General features: G+C 55.3%; 1 protein-coding gene across 8 annotated transcripts in view; it reads right to left on the reverse strand.

Annotated features, from left to right (window-relative positions):
* Positions 1-20000, reverse strand: part of oplah (5-oxoprolinase, ATP-hydrolysing) — a 145906-nt gene that overhangs the window by 23645 nt on the left and 102261 nt on the right. For all 8 annotated transcript variants that reach the window (XM_059640718.1, XM_059640705.1, XM_059640724.1 and 5 more), the window contains 6 exons: positions 19523-19674; positions 19048-19208; positions 16754-16855; positions 15042-15216; positions 10488-10672; positions 1114-1260 (listed from right to left, as the gene is read on the reverse strand). In XM_059640718.1, coding sequence (XP_059496701.1) covers positions 1114-1260; positions 10488-10672; positions 15042-15216; positions 16754-16855; positions 19048-19208; positions 19523-19674 — 922 coding nt within the window. The remainder of the gene's footprint in view (positions 1-1113; positions 1261-10487; positions 10673-15041; positions 15217-16753; positions 16856-19047; positions 19209-19522; positions 19675-20000) is intronic.

Raw genomic sequence — 20000 nt, forward strand, 5'->3', positions numbered from 1 at the left:
AGGTGTGGCCTCACCAACAACCTGGACTGTTGTAACAAGACTTCTGTTTTTAAACTCCAAACCCCTTGTAATAAATCCCAAAATTCAATTTCCCTTCTTAATTACTCCCTCCATTTAAATGCCTTTTGATTCTTCTAACTGGAGGACATATCACAAACAATAGGGGTCTTTGTGGAACATCACTGGTCACTGATTCCCAGTCAGAAAAACACCCTTCCACTGCAGCTCGCTGTCCTCTGTGGCTAAGCCAGTTCTGTATTCTTCAACAGTGGGAAAGCATTCAACTAAACTTGCAAAAGGGAATCGGAAAAATACTTGAGATGGAAGAATGGCTTGGGACTGGTATGAAACAAAGAGATTTTGAAGACTTAATGAAACATATAAAATTCTTAGTGGGTTTAACAGGGGAGATGTGGAAAGGTTGTTTACCCTTGTGGGACAGTCTGGGATCAGCATCGCAGACTAAGAGGCTACTTAGTTAAAACTGAGATAGGAAGGAATTTCTTCACTTAGAGGGAAGTGAATCTGTGGAATTGTTCAGCACATGGGGCTGTCGAGAATGGGTGATTAAGCACATTCAGGGCTGAGAAAGATTTTTAATCAGGAAAAGAATGAACGGTTATGGGGAAATGACAGGAAGGTGAAGCCAAGGGTTACCAGATCAGCTATGATCACACTGAATGGTGGAGCTTGTGAAATTGGCCAAACAGGAGATGCAGAAAGAGATAATGGGAACTGCAGATGCTGGAGATTCCAAGATAATAAAACGTGAGGCTGGATGAACACAGCAGGCCAAGCAGCATCTTTGTGCTCCTGAGATGCTGCTTGGCCTGCTGTGTTCATCCAGCCTCACAGGAGATGCAGAAAGACTGTTTCTCCTTGTGCGAGAGTCTGAGACCAACAGGCACCATCTCAGCGTAAAGGGCCACACCTGCCCCCATGTCTAATGGCTTTTTAGAATTTTCAAAGGACCAGCATTGTTTTGATGAGATGGATGGTGTCCCTGTAGCATTAAATCTCTGATTGCTCGAAAGGCTGTAGGTGCGGCACATCAGCATGACATCATATCTTCTCAGGAACAAACTGTAAGCTGATGAGACAGACAGGTCTCACCTCTGCCTCGCTGATTTTCACTTTCAATCTGATTGGAGTGCCATCATCCATGTAATCCTCAGCATGGACCTCCACCAGCCCATCCCTCTGCTGACATCGATTGGCAAAGTCCTTCAACATCTCCTTCACAGCGATTTCCGCATTATTCTGTCAGATCAACAGGCATCCAATGTGTCAACATTCAAAGCAAAGTTATTTTCTACAGCGATAATGGGAACTGCAGATGCTGGACAATCCAAGATAATAAAGTGTGGAGCTGGATAAACACAGCAGGCCCAGCAGCATCTTAGGAGCACAAAAGCTGAAGGGTCTAGGCCCGAAACGTCAGCTTTTGTGCTCCTGAGATGCTGCTTGGCCTGCTGTGTTCATCCAGCTCCACACTTTGTTATTATATTTTCTACAGCACTTATCATGGACTTTCGGACATTGGTCAGAATTTTAGAATCAAAGAGACAGTTTTTGTCATGTGTGATGACCGTTGTATTGATATGATGCAGCTGCCAAACTGTACAGATCCCACAGACTGCAATTCAATGAGGAAGAAGATAATGTTTTGTTACCTGATTACTGACTAGGATATTGGAAAGCCTTGCTTGTTATCAAATTCCCGGCTTATAGATCTATCATATTGACCTGAGAGAGCAGATGAGGTCTCAGTTGAGCAACTCATCCAAGAGTTATTACACTGAGTGCAACCCAACAGTGCGGCGTTCGCTCAGCACTGACCCTCTGACAATGCCCACTCCCTCAGCACTGACCCTCCCACAGTGCCCACTCCCTCAGCACTGACCCTCCGACAGTGCCCACTCCCTCAGCACTGACCCTCTGAGGGTGTGGCGCTCCACAGCACTGACGCTCCAACAGTGCCCACTCCCTCAGCACTGACCCTCCGACAGTGCTCGCTCCCTCAGCACTGACCCTCCGACAGTGCCCACTCCCTCAGCACTGACCCTCTGACAATGTGGCGCTCCCTCAGCACTAACCCTCCGACAGTGCTCGCTCCCTCAGCATTGACCGTCCGACAGTGTGGCGCTCCCTCAGCACTGACCGTCTGACAGTGCGGCGCTCCCTCAGCACTCACCCTCTGACGGTGTGGCGCTCCCGCAGTACTGACCCTCCGACAGTGCGCGCTCCCTCAGCACTGACCCTCCGACAGTGCCCACTCCCTCAGCACTGACCCTCCGACAGTGCGGCGCTCCCTCAGCACTAACCCTCCGACAGTGCGGCGCTCCCTCAGCAATGACCCTCCAACAGTGCCCACTCGCTCAGCACTGACCCTCCGACAGTGCCCGCTCCCTCAGCACTGACCCTCCGACAGTGCGCGCTCCCTCAGCACTGACCCTCCGACAGTGCCTGCTCCCTCAGCACTGACCCTCCGACAGTGCCCGCTCCCTCAGCACTGACCCTCCGACAGTGCCCACTCCCTCAGCACTGACCCTCCGACAGTGCGGCACACCCTCAGCACTGACCATCCGACAGTGCCTGCTCCCTCAGCACTGACCCTCCGACAGTGCCCCCTCCCTCAGCACTGACCCTCCGACAGTGCCCACTCCCTCAGCACTGACCCTCTGACAATGTGGCGCTCCCTCAGCACTGACCCTCCGACAGTGCTCGCTCCCTCAGCATTGACCGTCCGACAGTGTGGCGCTCCCTCAGCACTGACCGTCCGACAGTGCGGCGCTCCCTCAGCACTCACCCTCTGACGGTGTGGCGCTCCCGCAGTACTGACCCTCCGACAGTGCGGCACTCCCTCGGCAATGACCCGCCGACAGTGCCCACTCCCTCAGCACTGACCCTCCAACAGTGCGGCGCTCCCTCAGCACTGACCCTCCGACAGTGCCCACTCCCTCAGCACTGACCCTCCGACAGAGCGGCGCTCCCTCAGCACTAACCCTCCGACAGTGCGGCGCTCCCTCAGCATTGACCCTCCAACAGTGCCCACTCGCTCAGCACTGACCCTCCGACAGTGCGGCGCTCCCTCAGCACTGACCCTCCGACAGTGCGGCGCTCCCTCAGCACTGACCCTCCGACAGTGCGCGCTCCCTCAGCACTGACCCTCCGACAGTGCCCGCTCCCTCAGCACTGACCCTCCGACAGTGCCCGCTCCCTCAGCACTGACCCTCCGACAGTGCCCGCTCCCTCAGCACTGACCATCCGACAGTGCCCACTCCCTCAGCACTGACCCTCCGACAATGCGGCACACCCTCAGCACTGACCATCCAACAGTGCGCGCTCCCTCAGCACTGACCCTCCGACAGTGCCCGCTCCCTCAGCACTGACCCTCCGACAGTGCCCGCTCCCTCAGCGCTGACCCTCTGACAGTGCTCGCTCCCTCAGCACTGACCCTCCGACAGCGCGGAGCTTCTTCAGCACTGACCCTCCGACATTGCCCGCTCCCTCAGCACTGACCCACCGACAGCACGGCGCTCCCTCAGCACTGACCCTCTGAGGGTGTGGCGCTCCACAGCACTGACCCTCCGACAGTGCCCACTCCCTCAGCACTGACCCTCTGAGGGTGTGGCGCTCCACAGCACTGACGCTCCAACAGTGTCCACTCCCTCAGCATTGACCCTCCAACAGTGCCCACTCGCTCAGCACTGACACTCCGACAGTGCGGCGCTCCCTCAGCACTGACCCTCCGACAGTGCGTGCTCCCTCAGCACTGACCCTCCGACAGTGCCCACTCCCTCAGCACTGACCCTCTGACAATGTGGCACTCCCTCAGCACTGACCCTCCGACAGTGCTCGCTCCCTCAGCATTGACCGTCCGACAGTGTGGCGCTCCCTCAGCACTGACCCTCCGACAGTGCGGCGCTCCCTCAGCACTGACCCTCTGACGGTGTGGCGCTCCCGCAGTACTGACCCTCCGACAGAGCGGCACTCCCTCGGCAATGACCCGCCGACAGTGCCCACTCCCTCAGCACTGACCCTCCAACAGTGCGGTGCTCCCTCAGCACTGACCCTCCGACAGTGCGGCGCTCCCTCAGCACTCACCCTCTGACGGTGTGGCGCTCCCGCAGTACTGACCCTCCGACAGTGCGGCACTCCCTCGGCAATGACCCGCCGACAGTGCCCATTCCCTCAGCACTGACCCTCCGACAGTGCGGCGCTCCCTCAGCACTGACCCTCCGACAGTGCCCACTCCCTCAGCACTGACCCTCCGACAGAGCGGCGCTCCCTCAGCACTAACCCTCCGACAGTGCGGCGCTCCCTCAGCATTGACCCTCCAACAGTGCCCACTCGCTCAGCACTGACCCTCCGACAGTGCGGCGCTCCCTCAGCACTGACCCTCCGACAGTGCGCGCTCCCTCAGCACTGACCCTCCGACAGTGCCCACTCCCTCAGCACTGACCCTCTGACAATGTGGCGCTCCCTCAGCACTGACCCTCCGACAGTGCTCGCTCCCTCAGCATTGACCGTCCGACAGTGTGGCGCTCCCTCAGCACTGACCGTCCGACAGTGCGGCGCTCCCTCAGCACTCACCCTCTGACGGTGTGGCGCTCCCGCAGTACTGACCCTCCGACAGTGCGGCACTCCCTCGGCAATGACCCGCCGACAGTGCCCACTCCCTCAGCACTGACCCTCCAACAGTGCGGCGCTCCCTCAGCACTGACCCTCCGACAGTGCCCACTCCCTCAGCACTGACCCTCCGACAGAGCGGCGCTCCCTCAGCACTAACCCTCCGACAGTGCGGCGCTCCCTCAGCATTGACCCTCCAACAGTGCCCACTCGCTCAGCACTGACCCTCCGACAGTGCGGCGCTCCCTCAGCACTGACCCTCCGACAGTGCGCGCTCCCTCAGCACTGACCCTCCGACAGTGCGGCGCTCCCTCAGCACTGACCCTCCGACAGTGCGCGCTCCCTCAGCACTCACCCTCTGACGGTGTGGCGCTCCCGCAGTACTGACCCTCCGACAGTGCGGCACTCCCTCGGCAATGACCCGCCGACAGTGCCCACTCCCTCAGCACTGACCCTCCAACAGTGCGGCGCTCCCTCAGCACTGACCCTCCGACAGTGCCCACTCCCTCAGCACTGACCCTCCGACAGAGCGGCGCTCCCTCAGCACTAACCCTCCGACAGTGCGGCGCTCCCTCAGCATTGACCCTCCAACAGTGCCCACTCGCTCAGCACTGACCCTCCGACAGTGCGGCGCTCCCTCAGCACTGACCCTCCGACAGTGCGCGCTCCCTCAGCACTGACCCTCCGACAGTGCCCGCTCCCTCAGCACTGACCCTCCGACAGCGCGGAGCTTCTTCAGCACTGACACTCCGACAGTGCCCGCTCCCTCAGCACTGACCCTCCGACAGCACGGTGCTCCCTCAGCACTGACCCTCCGACAGCACGGCGCTCCCTCAGCACTGACCCTCTGAGGGTGTGGCGCTCCACAGTACTGACCCTCCGACAGTGCCCACTCCCTCAGCACTGACCCTCTGAGGGTGTGGCGCTCCACAGCACTGACGCTCCAACAGTGCCCACTCCCTCAGCATTGACCCTCCAACAGTGCCCACTCGCTCAGCACTGACACTCCGACAGTGCTGCGCTCCCTCAGCACTGACCCTCCGACAGTGCGCGCTCCCTCAGCACTGACCCTCCGACAGTGCGCGCTCCCTCAGCACTGACCCTCTGACAATGTGGCACTCCCTCAGCACTGACCCTCCGACAGTGCTCGCTCCCTCAGCATTGACCGTCCGACAGTGTGGCGCTCCCTCAGCACTGACCCTCCGACAGTGCGGCGCTCCCTCAGCACTCACCCTCTGACGGTGTGGCGCTCCCACAGTACTGACCCTCCGACAGTGCGGCACTCCCTCGGCAATGACCCGCCGACAGTGCCCACTCCCTCAGCACTGACCCTCCAACAGTGCGGCGCTCCCTCAGCACTGACCCTCCGACAGTGCCCACTCCCTCAGCACTGACCCTCCGACAGAGCGGCGCTCCCTCAGCACTAACCCTTCGACAGTGCGGCGCTCCCTCAGCATTGACCCTCCAACAGTGCCTGCTCCCTCAGCACTGACCCTCCTACAGTGCGGCGCTCCCTCAGCACTGACCCGCCGACAGTGCGCGCTCCCTCAGCACTGACCCTCTGACAGTGCCCACTCCCTCAGCACTGACCCTCTGACAATGTGGCGCTCCCTCAGCACTGACCCTCCGACAGTGCCTGCTCCCTCAGCACTGACCCTCCGACAGTGCCCGCTCCCTCAGCGCTGACCCTCCGACAGTGCCCGCTCCCTCAGCACTGACCCTCCGACAGCGCGGAGCTTCTTCAGCACTGACCCTCCGACAGTGCCCGCTCCCTCAGCACTGACCCACCGACAGCACGGCGCTCCCTCAGCACTGACCCTCTGAGGGTGTGGCGCTCCACAGCACTGACCCTCCGACAGTGCCCACTCCCTCAGCACTGACCCTCTGAGGGTGTGGCGCTCCACAGCACTGACGCTCCAACAGTGCCCACTCCCTCAGCATTGACCCTCCGACAGTGCCCACTCCCTCAGCACTGACCCCTCGACAGAGCGGCGCTCCCTCAGCACTGACCCTCCGACAGTGCCCACTCCCTCAGCACTAACCCTCCGACAGTGCGGCGCTCCCTCAGCACTGACCCTCCGACAGTGCCCACTCCCTCAGCACTGACCCCCCGACAGAGCGGCGCTCCCTCAGCACTGACCCTCCGACAGTGCCCACTCCCTCAGCACTGACCCCTCGACAGAGCGGCGCTCCCTCAGCACTGACCCTCCGACAGTGCGCGCTCCCTCAGCACTGACCCTCCGACAGTGCGCGCTCCCTCAGCACTGACCCTCCGACAGTGCCCACTCCCTCAGCACTGACCCTCCGACAGAGCGGCGCTCCCTCAGCACTGACCCTCCGACAGTGCTCGCTCCCTCAGCATTGACCGTCCGACAGTGTGGCGCTCCCTCAGCACTGACCGTCTGACAGTGCGGCGCTCCCTCAGCACTCACCCTCTGACGGTGTGGCGCTCCCGCAGTACTGACCCTCCGACAGTGCGGCACTCCCTCGGCAATGACCCGCCGACAGTGCCCACTCCCTCAGCACTGACCCTCCGACAGAGCGGCGCTCCCTCAGCACTAACCCTCCGACAGTGCGGCGCTCCCTCAGCATTGACCGTCCGACAGTGTGGCGCTCCCTCAGCACTGACCCTCCGACAGTGCCCGCTCCCTCAGCACTGACCCTCCGACAGTGCGGCACTCCCTCAGCACTGACCCTCTGACGGTGTGGCGCTCCCTCAGCACTGACCCTCCAACAGTACGGCGCTCCCTCAGCACTGACCCTCCGACAGTGTGGCGCTCCCTCAGCACTGACCCTCCGACAGTGCGGCACACCCTCAGCACTGACCATCCGACAGTGCCTGCTCCCTCAGCACTGACCCTCCGACAGTGCCCGCTCCCTCAGCACTGACCGTCCGACAGCGCGGAGCTTCTTCAGCACTGACCCTCCGACAGTGCCCGCTCCCTCAGCACTGACCCTCCGACAGCACGGCGCTCCCTCAGCACTGACCCTCCGACAGTGCCCGCTCCCTCAGCACTGACCCTCTGACAATGCCCACTCCTCAGGACTGACCCTCCGACAGTGCCCACTCCTCAGCACTGACCTTCCGACAGTGCAGTGCTCCCTCAGCACTGACCCTCCGACAGTGCGGCACTGACCCTCTGAGGGTGTGGCGCTCCACAGCACTGACCCTCCGACAGTGCCCACGCCCTCAGCATTGACCCTCCAACAGTGCCCACTCGCTCAGCACTGACCCTCCGACAGTGCGCGCTGCCTCAGCACTGACCCTCCGACAGTGCCCACTCCCTCAGCACTGACCCTCCGACAGTGTGGCGCTCCCTCAGCACTGACCCTCCGACAGTGCTCGCTCCCTCAGCATTGACCGTCCGACAGTGTGGCGCTCCCTCAGCACTGACCCTCCGACAGTGCCCACTCCCTCAGCACTGACCCTCCGACAGTGCGGCGCTCCCTCAGCACTGACCCTCTGACGGTGTGGCGCTCCCGCAGCACTGACCCTCCGACAGTGCGGCACTCCCTTGGCAATGACCCTCCGATAGTGCCCACTCTCTCAGCACTGACCCTCCGACAGTGCGGCGCTCCCTCAGCATTGACCGTCCGACAGTGTGGCGCTCCCTCAGCACTGACCCTCCGACAGTGCCCGCTCCCTCAGCACTGACCCTCCGACAGTGCGGCTCTCCCTCAGCACTGACCCTCCGACAGTGTGGCGCTCCCTCAGCACTGACCCTTCGACAGTGCGGCACACCCTCAGCACTGACCATCCGACAGTGCCTGCTCCCTCAGCACTGACCCTCCGACAGTGCCCACTCCCTCAGCACTGACCCTCCGACAGTGCGGCGCTCCCTCAGCACTGACCCTCTGACGGTGTGGCGCTCCCGCAGCACTGACCCTCCGACAGTGCGGCACTCCCTTGGCAATGACCCTCCGACAGTGCCCACTCCCTCAGCACTGACTCTCCGACAGTGCGGCGCTCCCTCAGCATTGACCGTCCGACAGTGTGGCGCTCCCTCAGCACTGACCCTCCGACAGTGTCCGCTCCCTCAGCACTGACCCTCCGACAGTGCGGCTCTCCCTCAGCACTGACCCTCCGACAGTGTGGCGCTCCCTCAGCACTGACCCTTCGACAGTGCGGCACACCCTCAGCACTGACCATCCGACAGTGCCTGCTCCCTCAGCACTGACCCTCCGACAGTCCCCACTCCCTCAGCACTGACCCTCCGACAGTGCCCGCTCCTTCAGCACTGACCCTCTGACAGTGCCCGCTCCCTCAGCACTGACCCTGCGACAGCGCGGCGTTCCTTCAGCACTGACCCTCCGACAGTGTGGCGCTCCCTCAATACTGACCCTCCGACAGTGCCCGCTCCCTCAGCACTGACCCTCCGACAGTGCCCGCTCCCTCAGCACTGACCCTCCGACAGCGCGGCTCTCCCTCAGCACTGACCCTCCGACAGTGCGGCGCTCCCTCAGCACTGACCCTCCGACAGTGCGGTGCTCCCTTCGCACTGACCCTCCGACAGTGCCTGCTCCCTCAACACTGACCCTCCGACAGTGCCCGCTCCCTCAGCACTGACCCTCCGACAGTGCCCGCTCCCTCAGCACTGACCCTCTGCCAGTGCGGCGCTCCCTCAGCACTGACCCTCTGACGGTGCGGCGCTCCCTCAGCACTGACCCTCCGACAGCGCGGCGCTCCCTCAGCACTGACCCTCCGACAGTGTGGTGCTCCCTTGGCACTGACCCTCCGACAGTGTGGCGCTCCCTCAGCACTGACCCTCCGATAGTGCCTGCTCCCTCAGCACTGACCCTCCGACAGCGCGGCGCTCCCTCAGCATTGACCCTCCGACAGTGTGGCGCTCCCTTGGCACTGACCCTCCGACAGTGTGGTGCTCCCTTCGCACTGACCCTCCGACAGTGCCCGCTCCCTGAGCACTGACCATCCGACAGTGCCCGCTCCCTCAGCACTGACCCTCCTACAGTGCGGCGCTCCCTCAGCACTGACCCTCTGACGGTGCGGCGCTCTCTCAGCACTGACCCTCTGACGGTGCGTCACTCCCTCAGCACTGACCCTCTGACGGTGCGGCGCTACCTCAGCACTGATCCTCTGACAGTGTGGCGCTCCCTTGACACTGACCCTCCGACAGTGCGGTGCTCCCTACGCACTGACCCTCCGACAGTGTGGCGCTCCCTTGGCACTGACCCTCCAACAGTGCGGTGCTCCCTTCGCACTGACCCTCCGACAGTGCCCGCTCCCTCAGCACTGACTCTCCGACAGTGCCCGCTCCCTCAGCACTGACCCTCCGACAGTGCCCGCTCCCTCAGCACTGACCCTCTGACAGTGCCCGCTCCCTCAGCACTGACCCTCTGACAGTGCGGCGCTCCCTCAACACTGACCCTCTGACGGTGTGGCGCTCCCTCAGCACTGACCCTCTGACAGTGCGGCGCTCCCTCAGCATTGACCGTCCGACAGTGCCCGCTCCCTCAGCACTGACCCTCGGACAGTGCGGCGCTCCCTCAGCACTGACCCTCCGACAGTGCCCGCTCCCTCAGCACTGACCCTCCGACAGCGCGGCGCTCCCTCAGCACTGACCCTCCGACAGTGCCCACTCCCTCAGCACTGACCCTCCGACAGCGCGGCTCTCCCGCAAGAAGGAGACAGATAGATGTGGCTAAATGGATCAAAGTATATGGGACAGGCAGGATTAGAGTACTGAGCTTGATGATCAGTAACAGGTCCCTGGGAATAAGGTACGATGTGGAGGTATGGTTACAATTAAAGATCCTTATTGAATCCTGGAGCAGGTTTGAGGGACAGAGTGTATGAACCAATCATATTTCTGGGGCCCAACCTGTTGAAGTCTTACCTGAATGTGGGCCATGTAAGCTTGGACCACCTCCAACCCGTACACATCGATCAGCTCATTCACCAGCTGGATCCCTTTCTGATTGGCTGCTACCTGCGCCCGCAGATCTGACAGATTGTCATGGAGATTGCGTGTCCCGCTGCTGCCTGTGATCTGTGCTGGGGCCTGGAGTGCCTTGGTAACAGCTGTAAGTGACACAGAGTTCACATAGGATGGCACTGGCGGGATAGTGAAATGGGCAGCGGCACGTCTGGTACAGTTCACATATTCTATTGAAGCACTTTAAATGACAGATGACACAATTTTGCAAAACCATATCGGTCATTTAGGTTTATAAATAGATGAATTCTAAACATGATACAATGATCCCTTTCTCCACTGAAACTCAATCCATCGTGCCTGTCTCATTTGTCCAACAATACATCCTGTCTTGTTGGACTGGCCACATACTACTCCAGGAAACTCTCCTGAATACAATCCAGGGAATGTGCCTCTCGCTGCCCCTTACACTGCCAGTATCCCAGGTTGGAGAATGCAAAATCCTCATTCTAATTATGATGTTGGTCAATGGATATCTTTCAAACTGGAGGAAGATTTGTAGCAGAAGTCAGGAGTCGGTATGGGGACCCTTGTTTTTCCTGAATGATATTGCTGATATGGATCATGGTGTGCAGGGGGGCAATTTCAAAGTTTATGGATGAAAGTAGACTGGGGAGACTTGGAAACTGCGAGAGGGACAGTTTGGTACTCCAACAGGATGTTGGCATGTTGGTGGAGTGGGCAGCAAGGGGCAGATGAGGTTTAACGCAGAGAAACATGAGGCGGTGCACTTTGGTAGGAAGAACATTGAAAGACAATGCAAAATATGGTGTACAATTCTATAGGGGCTGCAAGAGCAGAGGGAGCAGAGGGTATATGTCACAGATCACTGAAGGTGGCGGGACAGGGGGACAGAGCAGTTAATAAACAGACCGTGCCCTTGGTTTTATCAATAGGGACATAGAGTACAAGAGCCAGGAGGTGATGCTGAATGTGTACAAGACATTTGTTAGACCCTCAGTGGAAGTATATGATACAGTTGTGGGTGCCGCATTATAGGAAAGAGTGTGAATGCATCGGAGAGAGTGTAGAGGCAATTTACAGGAATGGTTTCAGGAATGAGAAACTTCAGTCAAGAGGATCAATTGAAGAAGTTGAGACTGTCCTCCTGGGACAGGAGATTTGATAGAGGCTTTCATAATCAGGAGTGGGCTGGACAGAGTAGATGTTCCTGCCTGTAAAAGAGAAAAGAACAAGAGGGGCGTAGGTCTACAGTGATGTGCAAACGAGGCAAGGGGGATATGGGATAAACGTTTCCACTCAGCGAGTAGCTCGGGTCTGGAGTGCACTGCCTGAAAATGTGGTGGAGGCAGCTTCATTTGTATTCAAGAGGGACACTGGATGGTCATTTGTATGGAAATGGTGTGCAGGGTATGGGGAAAAGGCAGGAGGTTGGCACTGGGTAATAGAACCAGTGCCAGCAGATTGGGCCAAATGGCCTCTGCCTGCTTCACAACAATTCTGTTACTCTAATGCTGAAGCTGTGGTTACTGGTCACATCGCTGGCCTACTAAACCAGGCAGATGTTCCGGGGGCATGAGTTTGTATCTCGTCATGTCAGGTGACAGAGGGGCTGCGCTCCCAAAGCTTGTGTTTTCAAATAAACCTGTTGGACTATAACCTGGTGTTGTGTGATTTGTGACTTTGGAGAAGGAAATGTGCTGTCCTCACCAGGCCTGGCCTACATATAACTCCAGGCCCACAGCTCACTCTCAACTGCTGTTTGAAATGCCCTGGCAAAGATGAAGGGCAATTAGGGACAGGCTAATAAATGTTGGCTCACCCGGTGACACCCACATCCCATCAACGAAAAGAATAAAAAGAACAAAGCAATCGTATTTGTTATTATTGAAGTGTGCAGAATTGCATGGGAACTCGGTAGCCTGCCAGTTCGCCTCCGAGCCACTCACTGTCCTGACTTCGAAATATATCGCCGTTCCTTCACTGTTGCTGGGTCAAAATCCTGGAATCCCCCTCCCTTTGGGCATTGTGGGTCAACCTACAGTACATGGGCAATGGTGTGGTTCAAGAAGGGCAGCTCAGCACCACCTTCACAGGGACAATGAATGCTGGTCAAGCCAGCAATTCCCACATCCAGGGAACAAATAATTTTTAAAATAAATTCTGGGAGCCTCTTTTCAAGAAAAATGAAAAGGCATTAAAGGATTTGAACCCAGAATACACCAGGGATGACGGAATTCCATTATGAGTGAAACATGGAAGAATCAGGGAGCAGAGAAGGTTTAAGAATTAGAATTAGAACCCCTACAGTGTAGAAACAGGCCCTTTGGCCCAACAAGTCCACACTGAACCCCAGCGCATCCTGCCCAGACCCATTCCCCCATAACTCTACCAATCTACACATCCCTGAACACTACAGGCAATTTAGCATGGCTAATCCACCTAGCCTGCACATCTTTGGACTATGGAAGGAAACCGGAGCACCCGGAGGAAACCCACGCAGACACGGGGAGAATGTGCAAACTCCACAGACAGCCGCCCGAGGGTGGAATCGAACCTGGGTCCCTGGTGCTGTGAGGCTGCAGTGCTAACCGCTGAGCCACCGTGCTGCCCCCCAAGAGGTGACACAGCAGATGTTTATCAGACGATGAGAGATTTTCAAATAGTGAATAGCAAGAATTTATTCCCTCTACTGAGTGGGTCCATAACATAAGGCCAAAGCTTCAAGGTCACTAGCAGTATATCTTGAAGGAAGATAAGGCAAAATGATTGCAACAAGATTGTCAAAATCCAGAATGCTCAACCTGAAAATCACTTCACAATCATTTCAAATGGAAAACTGAACCAACCCGACCCCACCACCAAAGACATTTTTCCATCCCCACCCTTGTCTGCCTTCCGGAGAGACCACTCTCTCCGTGACTCCCTTGTCCACTCCACACTCCCCTCCAACCCCACCACACCCGGCACCTTCCCCTGCAACCGCAGGAAGTGCTACACTTGCCCCCACACCTCCTCCCTCACCCCTATCCCAGGCCACAAGAAGACTTTCCACATCAAGCAGATGTTCATCTGCACATCTGTCAATGTGGTATATTGTATCCACTGTACCCGGTGTGGCTTCCTCTACAATGGAGAAACCAAGCGGAGGCTTGGGGACCGCTTTGCAGAACACCTCCGCTCGGTTCGCAATAAACAACTGCACCTCCCAGTCGCGAACCATTTTAACTCCCTCTCCCATTCCTCAGACCATATGTCTATCATGGGCCTCCTGCAGTGCCACAATGATGCCACCCGAAGGCTGCAGGAAAAGCAACTCCTATTCCGCTTGGGAACCCTGCAGCCTAATGGTATCAATGTGGACTTCACCAGCTTCAAAATCTCCCCTCACCCCCCCACTGCATCCCAAAACCAGCCCAGCTCATCCCCACTTGCCTAACATGTTCTTCCTCTCACCTATCCCCTCCTCCCACCTCAAGCCGCACCCCCATTTCCTTCCTACTAACCTCATCCTGCCTCCTTGACCTGTCCATCCTCCCCAGGCTGATATAACATAAAACAGAAACTAGTTGCATTGATGAGATGACTCAGGTTGTCGTAAAGTCAAGGCAGGCCACTTAGAGGTTATGTCAGGGAGTAAACTTTCAAGACTGAAATGGATCAACTTCTGAAATAAAAATCAAAGTGATGGAAAAACTCAGTAGGTTTGGCCGAATGTGGAGAGACAGAGATGCTGAGTTAACATTTCAGATCGATCATAAGAGCCACTGGATTTTGATTGGGTGAAAGTGAAGAGATTAAAACCGGAGCTGTGTACATGGGGCTGATGCTCAGATGGTCTATTTGAATTGAAAACAGGTTTGAGGGGCTGAATGGCCTCCTCCTGCTCCTCACTGGCAATGTATCACAGAAATTGCCACTTTTCGGGTCAGTAATTCTGACTGTAGAGCACAAATGTAATTTACCAAAATACAGAAAGCAGCAGACAATCTTCTGATGAATTAATTCTCACTTTTGTGGGCTCCTATTAGACTCTGCGCACGCTGAAGGGGTCAGGGCAATAGGAGAAAGGGAAGCAGTGGAGAGTTCACTCAGTGCTGACTGACATAACACAGTGCGGAGCTGAAGGAACACAGCGCGGAGCTGGAGGAACGTAGCAGGCCAGGCAGCATCAGAGGAGCAGGAAAGCTGATGTTGCGGGTTGGAACCCTCAAGAATGAAGAAGGGTCCTGATGCAAAACGTCAGCTGACCTGCTCCTGTGATGCTGCCTGGCCTGCTACGTTCCTCCAGCTCCACACTGTGTTATCTCTGACTCTAGCATCAGCAGTTCTTACTGTCTCTGAATGCAGACTGACCCTGGGTGATTTGTTTCACCTCAGCCCCACCCTCCCAAATTGAGGGGGCCCTCACTGAGGTCCGATTACTCAAATGAGTGGGGCTGAGCTCACTGAGGACATTAACAGAGCAGTGCGGGGTCTCATGCCCCCACTCACCCTCCTCCTGGAAGATCCCATCCTTTACTAGCTTGAACGAAGTGAAGACAGCTCCTTCCTCCTGCAACGATTTGGAGTGAGGTGGCATGGAGCCAGGGGTGATGCCACCAATGTCAGCATGGTGCCCTCGGCTTGCCACAAAAAACACCGCATGAGAAACACCTTTTCGAAAAACCTGTGGGACGTAATAGCCAAGAGGAATATCCAAGTTAAAGGAAGAAATACAAGCCTGCACTTCCAAAGCGGCTTCCACAGCCTCAGGTATTATCGCTGGACTGTAAATTCAGAGGCCTGAATAATGTTCTGGGGACCTGGGTTCAAATCCCCCCAGGACAGACGGTGGGATTTGAATTCAACAAAAAGCTGGAATTAGGAATCTAATAATGACCATGAGTCCATTTTCAATTGTTGGGAAAAACCCATCTGGGTCACTAATCTCCTTTAGGGAAGGAAACTGCCATCCTTACCTGGTCTGGCCTACATGTGACTCCAGACCCACAGCAATGTGGTTGACTCAGAACTGCCCTCTGGGCAATTAGGGATGGATAATAAATGCTGCCTGGCCAGTGACACCCTCATCCCGTGAATGAATAAAGAAATGATGTTGTCCCAGTTGTCTATACTGACAAAGCAGCACTCCTGAAGTTTAGTGCTTTTGTGCTCCTGAGATGCTGCTTGGCCTGCTGTGTTCATCCAGCCTCACATTTTATTATCTATACTCCTGAAGTTTAGTCCCTGTTGTAATGTCGAAAATGCAACCGCTGCACCTTTGCACAGTAGAATCCCCAGTATCGACATTATGATGACAAGACGACAATACATCACAGAAAAAGAATGCTTGGCCCATCAGGAACTGCACCAGCTCTCTGCAAGAACACCTTTCTGCAGCCCTGCAAAATTGACTGAGCTTAATGCCGGTTTCCCTTCTGAGATTCATGATTGAATCTGTTTTTATCACCCTCCCAGACAGTACATTCTGAATCCTAAACACTCATAGTGTTCAGCTTACTCTCCCAGTCATCTCTGGTGCCTTCGCCAATCACTGCAACTCAGTGCCCACTGGTTGCCAACCCTTCCGTCAATGGGGACAGTTTCTCCCTTCTGACTGTGAAGAGCTCTGATTTGATTGGCACAGAGCAGAGGGAGCTTTACTCTGTAGCTAACCCCATGCAGTCCTTGTCCTGGGAGTGTTTGATGGGGAGACAGTGTAGAGGGAGCTTTACTCTGTATCTAACCCCGTGCTGTCCCTGTCCCTGGGATTTTTTGATGGGGGACAGTGTAGTGGGAGCTTTACTCTGTATCTAACCCCGTGCTGTCCCTGTCCTGGGAGTGTTTGATGGGGGAACAGTGTAGCGGGAGCTTTACTCTGTATCCAGCCCCATGCAGTCCCTGTCCTGGGAGTGTTCGATGGGGGACAGTGTAGTGGGAGCTTTACTCTGTATCCAGCCCCATGCAGTCCCTGTCCTGGGAGTGTTCGATGGGGGAACAGTGTAGCGGGAGCTTTACTCTGTATCCAGCCCCATGCAGTCCCTGTCCTGGGAGTGTTCGATGGGGGAACAGTGTAGCGGGAGCTTTACTCTGTATCCAGCCCCATGCAGTCCCTGTCCCTGGGAGTGTTCGATGGGAGACAGTGTAGCGGAAGCTTCCCATACATGTGCTGCCCCTGTCCTTCCAGGCAGTTGGTCATGTTCCAACAGAGTCGTGGATCTTACCGGAGTGATGACTGTCAGGTCCGGAAGATGGCTTCCGCCCGCACTGGGATGGTTACTCAGGATGACATCACCTTCTCTGAGGTCATCACCCAGATGGATAATCTGTCAGGGAGAGAATATGGGAATCAGATGGGGTCCAGACGTTTTGCCAGCTTCAGAGCCCTTTCACCTGCCCCCCACCCCCTTGTTGCCCGGTCAACCTGCTTAAAAACGGGTGGGACTTCACGAGTAAGCCCGCCCTCAGTAACATAAATGGGCTGCTCAGCTCCTGTGGGCTTCACAGCTGAGAATGGTCCTTTCCTTGCACTGGTTACCGAAAACTGCACAGGTGGAGGTAAAATGGGCAGGGAGGAGGTTTTCAAGAAATTATTGTTGGCTGGTTGAGAAAAAAAAACTTTGAAAGGTGCAAGGCTTTGTAAGAAGAGGCATAGATTCCAAAAACAGGGAGGCTATGGTACAAACGTTTTCTATCATCGGTTAGGCTGGAGCACTGTGTCTCTTTCTGATCTGTTCTGATGTACTTTAGGAATAGCATCCAGATCTTGGAGAGAGTTTAAATGAGACTCACTGGAATGGTTCCCGAGATGATGGATTAGCTGGCAAAGAATAAATCTCACTGAGCAGAAAAAAAACTGAAGCAATATGGTCAGAGGATGCAGAATCTTTAAATATTTTGAAGATGAAGGCAGATCGATTTTTAATTCCCAAGGTGGATTGAAGATTATTGGGGAAATTCAGGAATGGAGAGTTGAGGCTAAAACCACATCGGCCACAGTCTTATTTTTGATTTGATTTGATTTGATTCATTATTGTCACATGTACCTAGGTACAGTGAAAAGTTCTGTTTTCCATGCAGTACAGGCAGATCATGCCATAACAGAGTGAGGAATACAATGTTACGGCTGCAGAGAAGGTGCCCAAAGAGTGAGATCAACTTTAATTTAAAATTTGAGAGTTCCATTCAGAAATCTAATAACAGCAGGGAAGAAGCTGTTCTTGAACCTGTGCACACATGTGTTTAAACTTTTGTACCTACTGCCCACAGAAGAGGTTGCAAGAGGTTATACCTGAGGTTGGTGGCACGTTTGATAATCTGTCTGCCTTCCAGAAGCAGTAAGAAATACAGATGGAGTCCGTGGGTGGAAGGTTGGCTTGTGTGATGGACTGGGGCTGTGTTCACAACTCTCTGTAGTTTCTTACGGTCCTGGCCAGAGCAGTTGCTGTACCAAGATGTGATGCATTCGGCTAGAAAGCTTTATCGTGCATCTACAAATTTGGTAAGAGTCACTGTAGACATGTTTGTTGAATGATGGAGCAGGCTCGAAGGGCCAAATGGCCTACTCTTGTTCTTTATTCTTATGTTAATTTATTTCATACAGGCAAAGACCATGAGGGAGTTTAATCGAGTACACAGAAAGAAACTATTAGCAGTGGGAGAGATAATGGGAACTGCAGATGCTGGAGAATCCGAGATAACAAAGTGTGGGGCTGGATGGACACAGCAGGCCAAGCAGCGTCTCAGGAGCATAAACGCTTCATCAGAGAGGGGGATGAAGGGTCTACGCCCGAAACGTCAGCGTTTGTGCTCCTGAGATGCTGCTTGGCCTGCTGTGTCCATCCAGCCCCACACTTTGTATTATTAGCAGTGGGAGGTGGGCACAGGTTTAAAAAGGGAGAACATTTGTTCATGCAACGAGTTGTTGAGAGCTGGAATACACTGCCCAAAAGGGCAGTAGAAATAGCTTCAGTAATTACTTTGAAAAGGGATTAAAATAAATATTTGAAGGAGTTATATGGAAAGATTGGAGGAGTGGGACTAACAGTACAGATTCTCTCTTGGAGCTAGCACAAGCTCAAAGTGATGAACGGTCTGTATCATTCTACATGATTGTTGAGTAATCTAGAAAGGACAAGTGTAAATCTGTGGGATGTACAACAGGCCAGACTGAAGGGGAATAATCTGAAGAGTTATATCTGACTCAATGCAGTAACTCTGCTTCTCACTTCAAAGATGCTGCCGTACCTGGTCCCGCTACTTCTGATGTTACTTCAGATTTCCAGCACCCACTGTGTTTTTCTGCTCCACCCTCCCTGTCAGCTCCACATGCCCTCTACTCCCTTGTCTATCAAAACAGAATCGGGCTTTCAATTAAGTGAGGAGATTAGATATTCCCAGTCCCGCTGTTTCTATTTGCCACCCTCCCCCCACTACATAACAGAGGAGTGTGATGATGGTAAAGTCACTGTCCTGCCCCCAACCCCAACTGAAGCTCCTCACTGAACTCTGACCTTACCTGGAACTGCACGGTTTCCTGCATTGCTCCCAGGTGTACGGGGATGTGGGGGGCATTGGACACCAGGCCCCCTGTGGGGCCAAACAGTGCGCAAGAGAAGTCCAGTCGCTCCTTGATGTTGGTGGAGATGGCTGTTCTCTGCAGTGTACGACCCATCTGCTCTGTAAGGAGAGGGAACAGTCAGGATTAACCACTCGATCCCAGGGCACGAGTCAGTCACTTGTGACTGCAGGAGGGCAAACGAGCCATCTCCTAAATGTGTTCCTGCTGTGAGCATATTGTTACCTATATGTCTCGTACACTCTCTGTAAGGATTGACTCTAATTGACTTGGCTGAGATATCAGCTTACTGCTGTTTATTCCATATGCTCAAACCGGTATACCATTGTATCCTTACTGAAGGAGGATGAAGATATATGGCATTATCTGACACAAATCCAATGGTCTCGTCCCTCCCTGGTCCTATCAGTTGTACCTGCAATACTCATGAAGCGATGTGAAAAGATGGAGAGCTGGATTGTATCGAGTCTGGGTCCGACAGTCTGTGGCTTCCCTCTGCCGATGGTGATCTGGATGTCACCAAGCTTAGTGACACCAGCGATACAGTCTGCTTCAACCAGGATGGTGCTGGCAAGTGAGAAGGAAAAGAGCTTGTATCAACAACATAACTTCCCCAGCACTGTCAACATTATAAAACATCACTGGGCACTTCATGGGGAATGTTACCACATAAAGACGTATTCAGGGCAGTTGTTTTCGGGGATCGAGGTGCTGAAGGCGCAGTCGCCAATGGTGGAGCAAAATAAGAGGTTACAGTTCGAGCGTTGCAGATAACTCAAAGGGTGAAACGGACAGAAGTGGTGAGGATGCACTGATGGATCAGACTGACTGTAATGGCATTGGACTATAACTCAGAGACCCTCACCCTGCCAGGACTTGTGCTCTGGGAACAT

The sequence above is a fragment of the Stegostoma tigrinum genome, chromosome 2 (genome assembly GCF_030684315.1).
Source record: "Stegostoma tigrinum isolate sSteTig4 chromosome 2, sSteTig4.hap1, whole genome shotgun sequence".
Taxonomy (NCBI): Eukaryota; Metazoa; Chordata; class Chondrichthyes; order Orectolobiformes; family Stegostomatidae; genus Stegostoma; species Stegostoma tigrinum.